Source organism: Pinus tabuliformis, chromosome 9 (assembly GCF_031772625.1).
Source record: "Pinus tabuliformis cultivar Carrire ecotype Pingquan chromosome 9, CPIR1, whole genome shotgun sequence".
NCBI lineage: Eukaryota > Viridiplantae > Streptophyta > Pinopsida > Pinales > Pinaceae > Pinus > Pinus tabuliformis.
Window position 1 is genome coordinate 1,817,990 of NC_142307.1, and position 20,651 is coordinate 1,838,640.

The following is a 20,651-nucleotide window of genomic DNA, read 5'->3' on the forward strand; positions in this document are numbered from 1 at the left end:
TCACTATTTTCTTTGACGGAGCATCCAAAGGTAATCCAGGAAGTGCAGGAGCAGGGGGAGTCATATACTACACAGATGGGACAACAAAAGATTGTTTTAGCTGGGGACTCGGACAGAAATCTAACAACCAAGCAGAGATCCTCGGGCTTCTGAAAGCATGCATCATAGCAAGAGATAAAGGAGCTAAAGATATCCAAGTGTTTGGAGACTCAGAACTAATAATAAAGAGCATGAAGATGGCAAACCCTTTTAGAAATGCTAGCTTAAACAAAATTCAGGACAGGTTGCAGAGAGTCATGCTAGATTTCAATACATGCAAGTTTTACCATATTCTCAGAAAATCTAATGGGGAAGCAGATCAGCTGGCAAACAAAGGCAGCTCTTTGGCGAAAGGACTCCTTACTGTAAACAACGAAAGCAATATTCATATGCCCTGAAAAGCAAGCAGATTTAATTAGCAATAGCGTGAAGTATGTAATGTAACTGTAGCTGGGATCAGACCCAAGAACTTCCAAATCAATAAAAATATAACCGTTTGAGTTAAAAAAAAAAAAAAAAAAGATTTTAATGTGGCGAATGTCAAAATCAAAAAGGGACTTAATTAAATTCTTAATGTGCCAAAAGCCACATAAAAAATTTAAACTTGAAATGTGAAGGCACAAAATTTAATTTTTTTTTAGATTTTAAAGCTATTTTAAAGTCAAAAATAAATAAAATAAAATAAACGAATTTTTTTAAAATTTTCGTTTTGTTTAAAAAAAGCAAGGACGTTTAAAAAAAAATTGAATTCTTTTGAAGCTCAAAACCAAAACCTTAAAAAAAATGAGAATCGAATAATACTAAATAATTTGATTTTACGCTTTGAAACTAACCCTAAAGAACAAAATACAAAAGTACAAAGGAAATCGAGAGGGAGAGAACTGCAGGGACGCAAATGGAGGAAGGAAAAAGGAGTCGACACAAGAAGCAAGGGAGGACATCGAGTAGTGACGTAGCAGAGGAAGCAAATGCAAGCAGTGGCAGACGAAAGAGTGACGGCAGAGGAGTTTTGCAAGTTGAGCAAAAAGGGATGAATGGATGTTGGAGCAGCGAAAAGGGAAATAAGAGGCAAGTCAAGGGAGGGGTTTGAGCTATGGTCGCAGTAGATTTAAGATGCAAACAACAAATAAATGGAGCAACGCTAGCAAGGAAGATAAGGGGTCGCGTGCAGGCAGCAAGGAGGAACGTGAAGCAGCAAGGAAGAGCAAAAAAAACTCACGCAGCCCTGAGATAATCACGTGCAGAGAAAGGAAAAACGTAGAGGGAAATGCAGGCAGAGGGTAATGCGACAAAGACATGTTTTAACAAGTCGATTTTCTACTTCACAAAATTGATGAATTTCTTCTCAAAATTTCGGTGATTACTGCAAATAATTCAAGGGTAAATTCACCAAATAATCAACGCCAAAAAAATTTCAAACCTCAAAGGGCTTCCGCCCTTAAATTTTTTGCTCAGCCATATGAAAAAGGGAGAGCTTATCTCTCAAAAGTAGACTTAATTTATCCTTGCAAAATGGTATTGAGGCCAGATCTTGCCCCCAAGGTCTAGATCTAGCTTCAAATTAAATTTTTCCTTCAGATTTGCACCTGCAAAACAAAAACAAAAAATACCCAAATCCCAAATATATAAATATGAAAAAACACCAAAACCGAAGTGAAAAAAATAAAAAATAAAAACTTCAAATCTATACAAAAATTTCCAGATCTATTCACAAAGGTTGCAGACCTATCAGATCTTAAGAGTATGAGTCCAACTCGGCTCCTAGATCTAATGATCTAAGGCTCTTCCTAGCCAGATCTATCAATTTTTCCACAAAATATTTAAAAGATAAATTTTGGTTTTTTATAGAGGTACTAGCCCAAAAACACCCTGCAGAAATAAAAATAAAAAGTATCGTTAGATAAATCCTGGAGCTTATATGAGGTAGGCTCTTCAGAAAATATATGTTGAGAGTTGGCTGGTCCAACCAAGGACTATCCCCAAACGCTCAATGAAAACCTGAGAGATCTTCTGCAAACACTAAATCAACCATCAAATCAAGTAGAGAAATAGAATAACAATAAAATTATGAAGAAATAGAGATACCTGCTAATTCAATCAAAATTAAAAATGTTACCCTAGATCCAACAAACTGAATAAGATACATGTATTCAGATTATTCTAAGAGAGCTATTGATTGATAGTTTTCACATAATATTAAGCAGAAATTAAAACAATGTTACCATAGATTCATGAAGAGGAACACCACCGCAAGTTGAAACCCCAAAGACTTTTGCATTTATTCCAGAAAATATACAAGAGAGCTTGAGAGCTTAGTACACGATTCAAAGATCGGATGAAAAAATAGACTAACACTGACCTCTAATTTATAGATAAAATCTCCAATGGCTAGTTGGCTTGATCCCTGTCAAATTAATCTCGACCATTCATAAAGATTTAATTAACCTTTAATCATCACCGTCAAAATTATTTATTTTTTTGAGGAAAAATCGAATTTTTCATTTAATTGACTTTTAATTAACTCAAAATTAATAAATGTGAGTTAATTTCCTCGAAAATTTGGCTTTGACTTAACCACCAAGTCCCAAGGGTCCAAAATTTCTTGATTTCTTCAATATTCCCTTAGTCGGGGACCTTCAAAAATTAACCTCTTTAAAACCCACGAATTTCACCATTGGAGAATTTAATTTTACCTATGACACAAATTAATTAAATTTTTGGCTTAGAATTTTAATTTAATTTTGCCAAAAAAATTAATTAATTGACTGATGAGGGGATTAATAATTTTTCCAACCCTCTAATATTTAGCCATGGTGTCTAATTATGAAGGACCATGCACTAAATATTTTTTACATGAAGATTTTCAATTTAATACATGAAGGGGAAACACCTGTTTGTTATAGACCCTCAAATATCTACCCAATTCTGCGACTCAAAATATGATCTAGTAGACCAAGTAATTTGTAATAAAATAATCTAGCCAATTAGCTAAGATTATTTTCAAATTACTTTTACAAGGACTCGATAATAAACACTAGGACTCACTTAATATCTTGACAACAAAATCCACCCTAGCTTTGGGGTGAAGTTGGAGGGAAAAACTATGTCGATCATTTGTGTCTAGAGACAGATGAACCAGTGAGACAAAAAACCTCCTAGGATAGAAATCGTCACCAAAATATTATGCTTACCTAGGTTGTTATATACATGATGGCCTTACTAAGATCATTGACATTATAACCATACATAATGGGTTTACATCTTTAACAAACTGTCGACTGATGATGAAATCTGAATCATGCGAACACTTGAACATGATAGATCCATTTTGCGAAAAAATGGGTGTACTGCTATGGGGCCATAAATTTGAAATTCACTGCAGAACCTAGTTTCAAGATTAACCTCGGGCGTCTCAGGTTTTTATTTGCTCCAGACTCGGAACCCTAGTTAGGCCAGATCCTTGGTGAAGATGTCACAACAGAATTCGGGCTTCCTTTCTCGATGTTCCCAAGTTGGATGTTAAGCTAACTTAACAGCTTGAGAGTCAGAGAATCCTGTCTTATGCCCAAAACCAAAAAAAAAATAGAGAATTTGTTGCTTCCAGATAGTGCCCTTGTGCCCAAAACAAAAACAAAAGAAGAATAGAATGAATCTTTCACCACCGATATTGACAAGAGAAAAAGGGGTCTTAAAACCCTTAAAGCTAATGCTCAAAAAATAGAATGAATTGATCCACAATGATGATCCAAAATGACTTCAATCCTTCTTTATTTATAGATTTCTTTAGGGGTTTCATCTTTTTTTAAATGATTGAGTAAATCTTAATCAACACCCCAATTCTGGTTTTTTCGCCCATCTACCCCAAAACTTGCCTAGCGATGGGGATTTTGGGGTTTTTTCCCCTTTTTTGGTGGACTATAGTCTACGGGGACAAATAGGCTGATAAGTCCCATTTGCAATTAATTGTTTGGGAGCATTACACCTAGCTAGGTTAAGCTTCAACTTGAGGGCTTCTTGAAGGTTTTATGTGCCTTTGTTTCACTAATATTCATTGTTGGAAACCTTTTCTTTGCACCTTGACCTCGAAACATTCCCTTTTCCACGCTATTACTCAAACCCTAGCTTTTGTGTGTTAATTTTGGCAGCTCAAGGACAAATCCCCTCCTTTGGACAATCTTCCTCATCAAGGAAGACCCCTACTAGCCCTCGGGAGAATTTAATTTGACTAAGGAAAAATATATTTTAATATAAAAACCCCCATGTGCACAAAAAAGACATGTCAGCCCAAAAGGAAATTAGACACCCTTGGATGGCTATAAATCTTTCTTCTTTGGATATCATCAAGTGACCCTTATTTGGATATCATCAATCATTCTTCTTTCTTTGGTTTGGTTCGCACAGGTTTGAGGTTGATTCGCGGAAGTTGGTTCACACAGATCTGAAATTGCAAGGTCCGAAGCTCGCACGTGTGATTAGGGTTTTTGGTTCTCAGCTACCGGGATGCTACAAGATATTTTTGGTTGTAACTGCAGGGATGCAAGCCTATGAGTGCGATTGGAGGGTTTCAGCCACACGCACATCTCTATGTATGTGCAGTTGGAACTTAGGGTTTGATTTTGACAATTGACCGCAAATTCTGACAATTGATGACAGTTGACTGCAGGGTTTTGAATCAGGGGTTTAATCATTAGTATTGTTGGGTTCATCTCTTGGATGTTGTTTAGTTGATTTTTCCAAATAAGTTTTGTAGCTGAAGATATGGATCATTGTACTCTCTCTTTGTTGAACATTTTATGGCAATCTAATAAGAAGAAGAATTTGAAAGTGTTCCCCCCCTTGTGGTGTTTTACCCTAGTCTCTGACTAATCCTGGTGTCTTTATGTGTGAATGTTTTTCTTCTATTGTTCCTTTATGTTTTGTTGCATTGTTGATGATATTGTTCTTTCTACATAATTGCATATGTTGTTGTTAAATTATGGTATGTTCTATGCTTATAACAGTTTACTTCTTTTTCTTATTATATTCCATCGATTAGCAATCACATGTACATAAAGTAAAGTGCAGATAGAACATTAAACGATCGACAGAAAACAAGCCAAGACAAGAAACACAAGATGTGGCGGCTAGCCAGGGACAAACCCCACAATGTGTGGGGAAACCCTTTGATCAAATCTTCTTTTATCTTCAATAATTCAGTAGAGAAAAATAGTACAATAAATCTGATTCATATCAGCAGTAGCAAACCCTAGATCAGTAGCATCAGCATTAGCGGCTTCATTATCAAACTAGGGCAGATCATATCTCACAAACCAACAGTCGGATTGACTTCATTCCACCACCAAAAGTTTCGGCTTCCAGAGGAGGTTCAGATGAACCTACAGCGCAATTCAGATGAGGAGATCTTCTAGGCCACGCAAGTCTCTTTACTTCTGCAGTTGCAGCTTCAGTTTCAGCAGTTTCCGGCTTCAAACTAGGGCAGTCGATATCTTGCAAACCGTTCGTCGGATTGACTTCATTCCACCACCAAAAGTTGCGGCTTTCAAAGGAGGTTCAGATGAACCTACAGCGCAGTTCCAAAGAGGGGATCTTCTAGGCCACGCAAGTCAATCTTTACTTCTGCAGTTGCAGCTTCAGTTTCAGCAATTTCCGGCTTCAAACTAGGGCAGTCGATATCTTGCAAACCGTTCGTCGGATTGACTTCATTCCACCACCAAAAGTTGCGGCTTTCAAAGGAGGTTCAGATGAACCTACAGCGCAGTTCCAAAGAAGAGATCTTCTAGGCCACGCAAGTCAATCTTTAGTATTTACTTCTGCAGTTGCAGCTTCAAATTCAACAGCTTCTGGCTTCACATGTGTGAGAGAGAGAGACCCATTTCAGCGCAGTAGAGAAGAGACTCATATCTGCGCAGTAGAGAGAGAGAGATGTGATGAGATGAGTGAGTCCAAATGAGGAAAAGTCCTCTTATATTTATACACAACGTTGGTGGGTGAATAGATGCGACTGTTGGGCTTCTGAGCCTACATGAGTTGTAGGTCGGCTTGATAATAATTCCATAATCAAAATAATTTATATCTCCATGAATACTTATCGGAATTGGATGATCTTTATATCAATCCTACACCTCTCGATGAGAGGACTCTAATAAAAATATTATTAGCCATGAATAAGATGACCCACATGAAGTTTTGCCCTGGTTGCCAATTTTAACAGTTGTTGAATAATGTTATAATGTTGTGGGATGAATTCAATGTGTAAATGATGAAATGCAATTATCTAAAGCAAAGAAAAATTAACATGATATCAGAGCTGGGCTGAAAAAAAGTCATCGAGATCACCCCTCTTAAGACACCGTTGATGAGAACAAGAGAAGATGGAGGAGACCTAAAAGAACACTAGGGTTTGAAGGAAACCCTAGGCAATCTGGTTATTAGGGTTCAATGGATATCATGAGGTTAGGGTTTGTAAGAAACCCTAGAATATGATAAATACTTTGCTTATGCAGTCATGAAACCCTAGCATGATCAATGAGGAGTTGTTGTGACAGATTTAGTATAATCCTAGTTGGGCTAGTCTCATTAAGGCCTTGGTTGTTGATGAAGTCAATGGAAATATGGAAGGCAACATTGTTACATGGATAATGGACAATACTAACTCATGATCACTTCTCGTTGAAAGATAAGTACTTTTTAGATTTATGTTAACTCTTTGTGTTATTCTTGTTTGGGTTTATTGTTTTGATTATTACTTATACTTCCTGCATGAACATTTGAGTGTCTAATGCTTCTAACCTCTAGATGAGATGTGACAAGCAAATCCTTCTTGAGGATCATCTAAGGTGCAGGAAAAGAGACCTAGTGCAGGAAGAAAAGAGCTGGTGAAGTACCTGATGAGATTTTTTGCAAAGTTTTTACAATATGCAAGTGCTTTAGCTACCAAGAACAAATAAGAGCTACAAGTTGCTAAGGTATCTGAATACTTCGAGGTATGTATAGTGTATTGTTTCAATGTTATGATTTAGCTGCAAGATTGGAAGGCAAGTTAGGCCCTAAGGTATGTCAAGAACATCACCTTCATAAATGCCTCATGCATGCATATCAAAAGTAAGTTTGATCTCTAGTACATGTGATATATTGGTGCACTTGATATTTTGCAAGTATCTTAGACATGATGAATTTCCTAAATGCATTGATTTTGATATATTGTGACTTGATACTATTAATGCTTGTTATAAGCATGGTAAACTTAACAATGAAAGTGCAACAATAAGATTGATGCTTAGGATCTCCTCGTTGACCTTGATTAGGTTTTGATAACTACGACATAATTGGATGCCCTGACTTGATGATTAAGTAATATGATAAGGAAGTGATGTTGTCATTATGATTTTTGTAGTATAGAGATACACTTATCAGCGGCTGTAATTATATGACACTAATCTTTGATGAATATTTGATGCCATGTTCATATGAGACAATGAAGTTGTTGATGTTTATGATGAATGTGTGTTTTAGAACCTAATATTGTCTGACTTCGTGACCTGACAGTGTTGCTAATGCATGACAGTAACATGATAGACAGATTGATGTTTTGAATGATGATCACTGAAGTGGCTTCCCATTCAAAGGGAGAAACTTTTTATGACATTTTAACACATTATTATTTGAAAAGAAGACACTTGACTGCAGAAGGAAGAATTTTGGTCATGAATAAACATCTAATGTTGTGGGAAAAGGTTTTGGCAAGTTTTGCACTGAGCACGAAAGAATGCCTATGGGTGCAATTTGTTACGTTTTGTAGCATCGGATGTGTTCTAGCCACGAAATTTGGTAGAGAGGCTAGAATATATGTATTCTCCAAAACCCAAAAATCGTTTCTGGAAATTCCACTTAGAAACAACTTAATTAAAATAATTAATCGTTTTTTAATATTTCCTAAGTCTAAACTTAGGAAATATGATTAATTAAAGGGTATTAATTAAGTCATGGTGAGAATCTTCTAGAAGAAGACATGGATCGAGTTCTAGTTAATCTTAGCCATCGATTATGTTTTAATCATGGTCGTTGATGTCTCAATGAGAGATTATAAGAAAAAATTCGATGGGGGTTGGAGAACACACTTGAACCACCACCAGTTCGAATTTACTAGCAAATCGAACTCCAGAGTAGCAGCGTTAAGTTTCCGAAGAGAGAGCTAGTGACCTCGAAGCAATGAGAGAGGGGCAGGGATAGTACGGTCGGAGGCAGATTTTCCAATCTGGTGAGTGCATTGTAGAGAGGTAGTGAGTGCCACAAAGAGGCAGCGAAGAGCCACGCAGAAGCAACGTAGTGCTTCAGAGGGTAATCTATATTTTGTTGGGGAGAAGCACTTGGCAATGGTGATTCGCCTTGATGTGACATGACAACATGGACATAGTAACTCTCAGTGATTAATATTGGTATTGGCATCATTGGCATTGGCACATTGGTTGAAACTGTTATGATTCAATGTGCAGTGATTTTTATTTCAAAAATCTCACAATGAATTGATGAAACTTCTACGACTTATCCTTGATGTATATAATTTATATCATGATTATGTGGATGACCTGATGAAGTTTGATATTGCTTGATAATAATTTCTAACAGAACAAATAGATAAGGTTGTAAACTGGTATTTGGGTGTGATCTCTTCCTCGCACTTGGTCCAAAGAGTTTGTGATATTGGCAAAAACTTTTATGGTTTTGATATTAGTTTTGGTTTGATAAACAGACTTAATTGCACAGTATTGATTTGTTTGAGGCTGAGTATATTGGTTTGGTCAGTATTATGTTTGCAGAAAGCATTGTATGGTTTCAAGCAAGCTCCAAGCCTGGTATGTCCACATTGACAATGACTTGGTAAACCCTGGAAGATGTGTCGATCAAAGTGGTCCAGGGTATGCCTTTGATTTTTGTTTTGTGTTGACAACCTATTCTTGACAAGTAATGAGCCTTTGATGATCAAATTAAGAGGGAGTTGGCCTCTGAAGTTCGAGATGAAGAATCTTGGCATGATGAATTACTTTCTGGGATTAGAAGTTTGAAAAAGGAAAATATATCGTGAAGCTATTGGAAAGAATTTTGGAAAGTGGAAATGCAAATCCTTGGACACCCCAACGAAATTGAATTTCAACAAGTTATGCAGAGATATTGTTGAATTAGCAACAGTTGAATAAGCATTGATGTTCATTGAAACACCGACCTAAGTCAATTCGTGATTAAGTCGCTTCATACACATTGGGTTACCGACAAGCATTTTTTGAGATATTTGCATGGGACAATCATTCTTGGTGTAAGATATACTACAAGAGATGTACGATTGCATGGATGCACTAATGTTGATTAGGTTGGAAAGCATTATTGAGAAAAAGAGTACATTTGGGTGTTGCTTTAGCTTGGGATCTGCCATGACATTTTGATGAGCATGAAATAGAACTTTGTAGTTTTAAGCACGGCTGAGGTTGAGTACATTGTTGCTAGCATGGCTAGCTATGGGGAAGTTTCGCTAAGGAAGCTCTTTGGAGAGTTGTTGAAGCAAGTTCTAGAGATGATAGTGATACATTGCGACAATAAACAGTGGAATCCGATTAGCAGAAAATCTCGTATGTTATTGGGACTGAGATATCTCCTTGTGTTGATACAGTGTTGTTGTATGAGACAAGCTTAGGCTTATGATTGTTGCCTCCATGAGAGGGAGGATGAATAGGGTATTCTTGTATAGCATGTATTTATTATAAACATATCAATGTGCTCATATCTGATATTTGCTTAAACAACTCACTGAAGAGTTCAATCATACTACCTCATACATTACCAAGAGCAGGAATCCTTTGATTTCCTGTTCATATAGGATATTTCATCAAAGGATTCCTGCTCTTGGTAATGTATGAGGTAGTATGATTGAACTCTTCAGTGAGTTGTTTAAGCAAATATCAGATATGAGCACATTGATATGTTTCTGATCTACAAAGAGCAGTGTTGATCGAGGACACTGAGCCAGTGCTTCCCCCCTGTTATAATGTTATAATGTTATAATGTTGTGGGATGAATTCAATGTGTAAATGATGAAATGCAATTATCTAAAGCAAAGAACAATATATCCCTGAGAAAAATTAGCATGGTGTGCCCTAGATTGGCCTCTTTAAGAGATGTGAATTGTCTCTTCATCACTATTTGATGCCTTGAACTTAAGTTGAGTCATCACTTGGAAGCATATTGCATCACCTTTAAAATCTAAGCCTAGAATATCCATTGTAGATGACCTATATTCTGGGACTCCTCCTTGAAATCTAACTAGTGTCAATCATAATAATATAATATAATTATTAATGTATTTATTATTATTATTTTATTTTTGGTCAAGCATGTTCTTGTCAAAGGAATTTGTATTTGAGTCTTGTCATATTTGACATTTGAAAGAAAAAGAAAAAGGATTTTTATTTTACTCAAAAAGAGTCAAACAAAGGTCCAGGCCGGCCCTCCTTGTCAAGACTGCCTATATGGCAATTTTTCACCCTCCTGGAAAGCTATATAAAGGAGTCAATTCAACCTCTTGGGAGACAATCAATTTCAATACAAAACAAGTCGATCTTTGCACCTAAAATAGAAGAAAGCAAGTTGAATTCAAAAAAGAAGAAAGAAAATCTAAGGAGGAAGAAAAGAACAACTATATCTGCCATATCTCTGTGACACGTGGGAGTTTTTGCGTAATTCGGCCTCTATAGGAGGGCCGAAAAGTTTTGAGATTCTGACTAAATTGCATAAGGTTTGACCATCATTGAATTTTGTTGACCTCGAAAAAGACTTGGAGGAGGGCTAATCTGGTATCTTTAATAGTCTTGGTCTAGGTTTTGGATATCTCATTTTGGCTTGATTCTATAAGAACAAGATTATTGGGTCTTCCCCTTGTGGGGTTTTGCCCTAGCTTAGAACCTAAATTTTTGTGTTTCTTACTTATTTGTGATCTTGGAAGACTGAATATTGTATAATTACTTGATGAGGAAGAAATAATAAGAAGAAGATTAACATTCACAAGTAATTATCAAGAAGGAGAATCAAGCATCATCTTCATTGCAAATGATTTTCCAACATGGAATCAGAGCTAAGGTGAAGAAAGAAAGATCACAGTTTGTTGATATTTGGAGACACTCTTACAAGGCAGAAAGAAGAAGATCATCACTGCAGCAGCCATTTTTTAAGACATCTTTGAAAGAATAGTTTGGTAGCATCTCTCTTTCAAGTTAGCATTCTTCCAAGTCTATATGTCTAACCCAATGGCATTTATGTGTAAGGAAAGCAATAACCTTGAAGAGCATCTAACTTTAAAGCCTGGAAAAAAAGGACTAATTTAATCCTTAAAGAAAACGATGTCATGAAATTCATTGAAGGTGTCAATGGGTTGTTAGGAGGCAGTGTATTGTGCCCTAGTTCAGTGGATTGCAGTAGGGCAAACTCAGTAATAAGAGGGTTGCTTGAAGAAGCTAGATGTGAAGCTACAACAGATCTCCACGGAAGAACAAGTAGTCGATGTAAGGGAAATAGGAGTACTTCCGACACAAGCTTAGGCTTGTAGATATACCCTCGAAGTTTGAGAGGGAGTGAGTATGGATTTCTCCTCTCAAGTTGAGAGGGAGTAAGGTTGGACACACGGTTCTCCTTGTGTCATATATTCTAGTAGATTAGGATTAACACCCTAAGTCAAGTACATGGACATGGATAAGGAGAATGGTGGATTGGATAAGCATCATGGACAGAGATTTCCTCCAGGAAAATGGTCTGGTGGAGGACATACTGCGGTAATCCAAGGTGGAATATGTGCCTTGGACAGGCGGTGTGGTGTCTTATGGAATGCCTCCCAACATTGTGCTTTGATCTTGTGGAGAGATAGAGCGTACCTGTCAAGGCCTTGGTATTGTGACAATGTTGGTTATGATGATACTATCATCATTGATGTTTATCAATCCAGATCCTTTCTTATATGAATATTTCAACTTGGAATAGTCATGTTGAGTCATTACGAATATCTCCCTAGTTAAGAGGGAGTGTTGAAAATGTAACTAGTGTCGGTCTTCATAATGTAATATAATTATTAATGTATTTAATAATTATTTTATTTAATGTTAAATAATTATTTTATTTTATTATTTTATTTTTGGTCAAGCATGTTCTTCATGCTAATAGCAGAAGTGTCCTCAGACACATAATTTTATTAATCAGAAAAAAATAATTACATAATTGATTTTGCAAGAGTTTACACCCGAACAAATCAAACACTCTTGCAATGAGCTATTTATAAGCTCCATGTCCTAACTACCTCTAATTATGAATCACTTATTAAATAACAAGTGTCCATTTACAATAAATGCTATAAAAACCAACTAGCTAACAAATCTCCTAAAATAGAGCCTAAGATACGACACATTTGGAGAGTCATATCTAGTTACAACAATATGCTAATTCTAAAAGTCTCCATTAAATAATTAAACATTCTAGAATAATAATTATTAATTTAATATCTTAAATTAATAATTATTTTATTCTAATTTTATAACCTATGATAAAATTGTATTTTTGGATCATCTAACACATGCTCAAAAAAAAGTCAAAAAGAGTTAAAGGAATTTGTATTTGAGTCTTGCCATATTCGACATTTGAATGAAAAAGAAAAAGGAATTTTATTTTACTCAAAAAGAATCAAACAAACGTCTAGGTCAGTCCTTGTCGAGTTGGTCTGTGTGGCAGTTTTTCACCCTCCTGGACAGCTATATAAAGGAGACAATTTCACCTCTTGAGAGACAATCAAGTTCAATACAAAACAAGTCGATCTCTGCACCTAAAACAGAAGAAAGCAAGTCGAATTCAGAAGAGAAGAAAGAAAAGAACAACTGTTTCTGCCATATCTCTGCCGCACGTGTGAATTTCTGTGAAGTTTCTTAGTTAGCCACAAAGCTGAAATTTGGCCGCTGCAGCAGGGCCGAAAAGTTTTAAGATTCTGACCAGATTGCAGAAGGTTTGACCATATTTGACTTCCGTTGACCTTGAAGAAGACTTGGAGGAGGGCTGATGTGGTATCTTTAACAGTCTTGGTCTAGGTTTTGGATATCTCATTTTGACTTGATTCTATAAGAAGAGGATTATTGGGTTTTCCCTTTGTGGGGTTTTGCCCTGGCTTGGAGCCTAAATTTTTGTCTCTCTTACTTATTTGTGATCTTGGAAGACTGAATATTGTATACTTGCTTGATGAAGCAGAAGTAATAAATAATAAGAAGAAGATTAACATTCACAAGTAACTATCAAAAAGGGGAATCAAGCATCATCTTCATTGCAATTGATTTTCAAACACTCCTCCCATTGGTGAAAATCCATAAAGTGCAGGGGGTAGTAGCTGTGGTGGCAGTGGGCTGCTACCTTACTGTTATCACTTGGTGTAGTGACAGCCTTGTAGTGTACCCCTCTACAAGGCCTGCTAGATTTTGCAGTAACACTACCAACACAAGAACAAACCTTAGAGCAAAACACTTCTAGTCAAGGCAGTTTCTGCGACATTAACATGCTCTAATGAATCAAGTTTCCCTTTAAAAGGCATATGTATAGCTTCTCTCCTCATAGAATACAAAGTTTGAATTGGACATAATAAAAGTAGCATTCAACAATCTCATTTGCAATACAGAGAACCATGGGTCGTTTTTCCGGAAAAAACCTAGAAGCCAGCAAAAGCCAAGTTCAAATATAGGACAATCAGATGCAAATCATTTAGACAGAATACACAAGGGTTGAGGGAAATCCCTAATATGTGAATATCTGCCCGGGCTAAAACTTGTAAGCAAACTAGTCTGTGGCTGTATTTTTTAGATTCAACTATTCCACCTTTAAAGGGAATAAACAGCTTTAAAATTCACTCTCCATGATAAGGAATATACGCAATGGATATGAAAAATTCAAAATTCAACAGTCAAGTCTATTTGCGGCATAGAAAACCATAATCTAAATTATTTTGAGTTAAATAGAAGCTAAGAAAAGCCAAATTCATGTCAGGTAAGGAATGATAGTAATTTACGTATTCAGACTCCTTTCATGAGCTTCGTCCAATATAATAACTGCATATTGTCTTAGCTCTGGATCTGACAGACATTCACGAAGGAGACAGCCATCAGTCAGGTACCTGTAGAAATCCAGAATGACAAGTTTGAGATGAATTGAAATCCTTGAAAACACTAGAACTTTTTGCTGGTTTCATAAGCAAAAACCATTTTTACAAATGTAGTGACTAAAGGAATGAGCACCATACTTTATGTGGGTCCTCCCTGATGTGCGGTCCTCAAAACGGATAGAATAACCAACTTCTTCTCCAATCTTAACACCCAGCTCACTGGCTACTCGCCTGAAATACGAAAGAATAGTTAAAAGAAAAGTGCAGCATTGACAAGTAACACTACCGACCTGCTTATAATTCTGTGTCAACCTCAAATTTTACCACTAGAATTGATCCCTCATAACCCCAGATCTATTCTGCACCAAAAGGGATAAAAAAAAACCAGGTGCAAACCTCTAACCGCTTATAAAGATCTGGGGTTAAGATAGATCCATACTGGTTTATTCCTTTTACATTATGGCTAGCATTTTCTTAACATTGAATATCATACACTGGCATTTTTTCATTTTAGTTTGACATGATGCATCTCTTCCACCCTGAGCTGTAAGAACATCTTGCTTTTCTTGGTGCAAATATCTTTCCCTGCCAAGACCACCCCCTGATGATTTCCATTCCATGTTAAAGGATAAAAACTAAAAGAGAATTTATGTAAAATATAAATGAATATTCCAGGACTGGGAGCCTTGTTGTGGCTTGAATTACTTAAAACCTATGTTGCATGAGTTTCTAGAACGTGGGAATGTTGGAAACTTGGGTACGGGTGTCGGGAACGGCCAGAGGTTTCCCCAAAATTCACAAGAAACGGCTAATCGGGAGCGGTAATACTATATAATAAATAAATTAAAAATAGAAAAATAATTTATTTTTTTTAATTATATAATTTTCATAATATTCTTTGGGTGTCTCTCTCCCTTTTATATATATAAAATATTAAAATGTTAAGTTCATTATGACACATGACGAGTCTTTGAAACAATCTGGCTTAAAAAAACAAATGAACAATTTTACATATGTTTTTCTAATTATTCTTAAGAGAGAAAGTAAAGAAACTCTAATGTTTAAGCATTGACTGCCACATACAATATGCACACACAATCTTCTGCCATATATATACATAAACAACAAAAGAAATACTCATCAGCATGACATCCTAGATATCGCCCTTACATCGAGGTGCCACACACTTCCTTAACCCATCAAGAGATTGCTCTTGTTTCTCAATTAAGGTTACTGGTGTTAAGGATGTCTTTGGCCTTTCTTCCTGCGAAGGTTTCAACTTATGCTCATGTTTTGTGGGCAGTTTAACATATTTCTCTAGGCTTTGTACTCCGCAACCCCAGGGAACATGGGAACTCCAAAAAAAACAGTCTTCAAAGTTCCCGGAACTTTCCCAAGCTCTCACTGCAGCTCCCACTTGAAAGGGAACGTTCCCATACAGTTCCAAAGCTCCCGGGAGCGCGGGAACCATTGGAACGGGTTTCCCAACTCTTGGGAGCGGTTCCCGTGTAACAGAGTTTAAAACCTAAAAAGCTTTCTTTGAGTATTAGTAAGATTTGTTTTCCAGGTACACCAAGGACAAGTAAAATATGCTTTACACAGGCATAAATGATAATAATACATTTTAAGGCCCATTTCAACCAATGAAGCACGATCCTTATAAGACTCTTCAAGACTTGTGGGTCTTGACAAGTCATATGCCAAAATGGGTCACTCGCATAGAACCTACGCATAAGACCCTTACCCGCGTTGACTCGCATAAGACTCGCATTGACTCGCATACGACTCGTATCAAACTCGTACAACCTCGTAAAAGACCCATCCCTGGCAGCGAATTTCAAATTTTTTGTTTTTTAGAACAGGTGGGGGGAAGGGAAAATGGAGGGAAGGAAATGCTTTATAAGCACCTCCCTCCCTCTCATTTCTCATTCACAGGGCCAAAGAGGCCATCAAGACTTTCTACAAGGGAGATGAATCTAAATATCTCCCTTTATGGCAAATTATTGATTCCAGGTGGGACAAGTAACTATATTCACCATTGCATGTAGCGGAAGCATATCTCAATCTGAGCTTATTCTATAATGAGGGTTCTAACATTCAAAAAGATCTTCACATGATGACAAGTGCCATGATATGCATTGAAAAGATGTTCCCATTGTTGAGAAACTTAACTAGTATCGATCTTCATAATTGTGTTTGAGTCATGATGTAATGTCTTTGTCAAAAAAAAAAATTGTAAGAGAAAATTATTTATAAGCATGGGTTTCGTGCTTTATTTATTTTATTTCTAGGTCAACACCTCCATTGAAGGTTTCTAAGGTTTGTGTCATAAGTCCTTGTCCACGTCAACATGCAATAGACCCTTCTTGGGCTTCGTATGTCAAGAAAGAAATTTATTTTTGAGTTAAAATTGTATTTTATGCCTCCTCCACCAAGTTGGCCTGCCCTCCAGTCAAGTCGACCTCATTAAAAGCATTCGACCTCACAAAAAGACTACAAAAGCAGTGCCATTCGACCTATTTGAGGATCCATCCAATCACCAAGTTTGATCCGTAATTTAAAGTGAAGAAAGAAGTGTGAAATACCTAGAAAAGGAGAAACCCTAGCGAAGAGGGAGACACTTTTCAAGCAAAAGGAAGTCGAAATTCTCCCTTTTCTGCCACACTTACGAGTTTTTGGGTTGCTGCAGGAGCGCCGAAGTTGCAGGTCTGTAGTAGGGTCGAAATTGTCTTGCAGGAGGGCCGAAGATGCATCATGCAATTCTGTAGTAGGGCCGATATTGTCTTGGCTAAGTATTAATTTTAGATAACAATGGTATGTTCTATGCCTAAGCACAATTTACTTCAATGTTTCTTTAGTAGCCCAATGACAATTTCCAATTATATCCAGTAGCAATCACATTAACTTATAAACATTGACAGTAAATGTAGATAGAACATAAAATCATATGCAGAAGACAAGCCAAGACAAGAGGACACAAGATGTGGCGGATGCCAGGGACAAACCCCAATGTGGGGAAACCCTTTGATCAAATCTTCTTATTATTCTTCAATAGTTCAGCAAAGAGAGAGAGTACAAATATCATAAGTACAAGCCCAAAACAGATCTGCCAAATCAACAATCAATGCAACCCTAACCAGAAAGTCAACGGTGGTCAAAGCTGCCCCAAATCAACCTGAAATCAGCTCGGTCAACAGCAAAATAGTACAACCTCAAGAGAGGGTCAAAGTCAACCCAAACAATGCTTGCTGTAATTTCTGCAGTCAAACAGAAAGTCAACATTGCAGTCAATGTGGTCAAACTGTCCCCAAATGCCTCGATTTGTGTGCCAAAGAATGTGGCCTAAAAAGATCGAAGTTCTGGCCCAAAACAAAAGTCAACGCTGCCCTAATCATAGAAAATTTGGACCTCCAAAAACAGTGTTCCTTCCACATGTGCGAAGAGAAAAGAGCCTCCAAGTTGCACGAACCAATCAAGAGAGGAGAGAGAAGATGATGTGATGAGATGAGTGAATGTCCAAATGAGAGAAGGGTCACTCCTATTTATACAATTTGTTGAGGGGAAGGAGACCCATCCATTAGGCTTCATGAGCCTACATTTGACTAAGGCCGACCTTGACAATTTGTCCATGAGAAAAAATAAATTCAAAATTCCATTTCTGCTTGTCAGAGTGAGATGATCTTTATATCAAAATTGTACATCTCTGAAAGAGGAATCCAATGCAATAATCATCTCCATCATGTGAGTTGTCTTAAGGTGGAAGTTGACCCTAGTTGCCAATTTTAGCACACCCTCTCGACTAGCGATAATTTCACCTGCCAATCCATCATCATGTCAACCTGTCATCCTGTACCATCCCTGTCATCACTGACTTGTACAACTCTGCTCTGCTCTGCTGAACCATGAAGTAATAATGAAGAAGAAGTGATCGAGAGTGTATCATACCACTCTCCACTGACTAAAGTCAGTCCTTGATCCCAGATCAAGTTGTTGAACACCATGCATCCTAGTCATAGGGAGTACAGCAATACACGATGCATCCATCAGTAGTGCTATGGTCCCTAACCAGCTTTTCCCAACTCATTGGCCAGATGAGAGGTACTTCCCATGAGTCCCGGACTCTATGGGTAGGATGTGTGTCGGGGCATCAACAGGAGAAGGTGAACCACTCATCCTATGCATATGTCAATCGTAGGGGAAGGTGAACCACTCACCCTACATACATGTGTCTGGGTAGGGGAAGGTGAACCACTCACCCTACACACATGTCAACCATAAAGGGGTATCACGAGGGAAAGTAAACCACTCACCCTGTATCAAACGCACCACTAGGGGAAGGTGACTCGTTCACCCTATGGTCGCTCATAGTTAGCTCCAAAAAGTACCCCATGCCCTCAGGAGCTCCCAGAGCTCTGTGTTCAACTCATACGGGACCCTCATAAGAGGGTCATTCAACGACTCCAAGTCTCTCTCAGAAGGTTAAGAATTTGACCTTCCTGAGAGGCTTTGTGAGAATGTCTGCAACTTGCTCATCTGTCCTAATGTCTTGGAGTCTAACTGCTCCCCGTTGTACCATATCCCGGATGAAGTGGTAACTGATATCAATGTGCTTGGGGCGATCTTGGAACACAGGATTCTCTGATAAATGAATCCCACTTTGGTTGTCGCAGAAGATCGAGATGGTATCTAGCACGTGCTCAAATAGTTCACTGAAGAGCTTCCTCAACCAAACTGCTTCACAATAGGCCATACTCGCAGCAATGTATTCGGCCTTAGTGGTGCTTAGTTCAACCGATTTCTGCTTCCGGCTCATCCAAGATATAGAGGCAGATCCCAAGGAGAAGCAACACCCAGACGTGCTCTTACAATCCACCACACTGCCAACCAGTCAACATATGTGTATCCATGTAGTCTCAAATCCCCCGCAGTGTGTCTTAGTGCATAGTGGATTGTGCCCCGAAGATATCTCAAAAGATTCTTGGCAGCAATCCAATGAATGTGATGAGGCTCGACCATATGTTGACTCAACGTGTTTACAACAAAAGCATATGTCAAAATGGGAGTTGACCAAGAACATCAGTACCACCACAAGTTCAACGCCTCCAAGTCTCTCTCGGAAGGTTAAGAATTTGACCTTCCCGAAAGGCTTTGTGAGAATGTCTACAACTTGTTCATCTATCCTAATATCTTGGAGTCTAACTGCTCCCTGTTGTACCATATCTCGGATGAAGTCGTACCTGATATCAATGTGCTTGGGGCAATCATGGAACACGGGATTCTCTGATAGACGAATCCCACTATGGTTGTCGCAGAAGATCATGGTGGTATCTAGCATGTGCTCAAATAGTTCACTAAAGAGCTTCCTCAACCAAACTGCTTCACAACAGGCCATACTCGCAGCAATGTATTCGGCCTCGGTGGTGCTTAGTTCAACCGATTTCTGCTTTCGGCCCATCCAAGATATAGAGGCAGATCCTAAGGAGAAGCAGCACCCAGACGTGCTCTTACGATCCACCACACTGCCAACCCAGTCAGCATATGTGTATCCATGTAGTCTCAAATCCCCGGCTATGTGTCTCAGTCCATAATGGATTGTGCCCCGAAGATATCTCAAAAGATTCTTGGCAGCAATCCAATGAATGTGATGAGGCTCAACCATATGTTGACTCAATGTGTGTACAGCAAAAGCATATGTCAGGATGGGAGTTGACCAAGAACATCAGTGCCACCACAAGTTCAATGACTCCAAGTCTCTCTCGGAAGGTTAAGAATTTGACCTTCCTGAGAGGCTTTGTGAGAATGTCTGCAACTTGCTCATCTGTCCTAATGTCTTGGAGTCTAACTGCTCCCCGTTGTCCCATATCCCGGATGAAGTGGTACATGATATCAATGTGCTTGGGGCGATCGTGGAACACAGGATTCTCTAATAGACGAATCCCACTCTGGTTGTCGCAGAAGATCACAGTGGTATCTAGCACGTGCTCAAATAGCTCACTGAAGAGCTTCCTCAACCAAACTGCTTCACAACAAGCCATACTCGCAGCAATGTATTTGGCCTCTGTGGTGCTTAGTTCAAACAATTTCTGCTTCCGACTCATCCAAGATATAGAGGCAGATCCCAAGGAGAAGCAGCACCCAGACGTGCTCTTACGATCCACCACACTGCCAACCCAGTCAGCGTATGTGTATCCATGTAGTCTCAAATCCCCGGCAGTGTCTCTCAGCCCATAGTGGATTGTGCCCCGAAGATATCTCAAAATATTCTTGGCAGCAATCCAACGAATGTGATGAGGCTCGACCATTTGTTGATTCAACGTGTTTACAGCGAAAGCATATGTCAGGATGGGAGTTGACCAAGAACATCAGTGCTACCACAAGTTGATGATATTTGGTAGGGTTCGCCAATCCGAGTGCAACATCACTTCCACATAGCTTCTTGAAGTTG

At 38.1% G+C, this 20,651-nt stretch overlaps 1 protein-coding gene across 3 annotated transcripts in view; it reads right to left on the reverse strand.

Annotated features, from left to right (window-relative positions):
• LOC149146812 (putative pre-mRNA-splicing factor ATP-dependent RNA helicase DEAH4) overlaps positions 1–20,651 on the reverse strand; it is a 448,775-nt gene that overhangs the window by 418,826 nt on the left and 9,298 nt on the right. For all 3 annotated transcript variants that reach the window (XM_089438928.1, XM_089438927.1, XM_089438929.1), the window contains 2 exons: positions 14,345–14,437; positions 14,114–14,218 (listed from right to left, as the gene is read on the reverse strand). In XM_089438928.1, the coding sequence (XP_089295054.1) occupies positions 14,114–14,218; positions 14,345–14,437 (198 nt within the window). The remainder of the gene's footprint in view (positions 1–14,113; positions 14,219–14,344; positions 14,438–20,651) is intronic.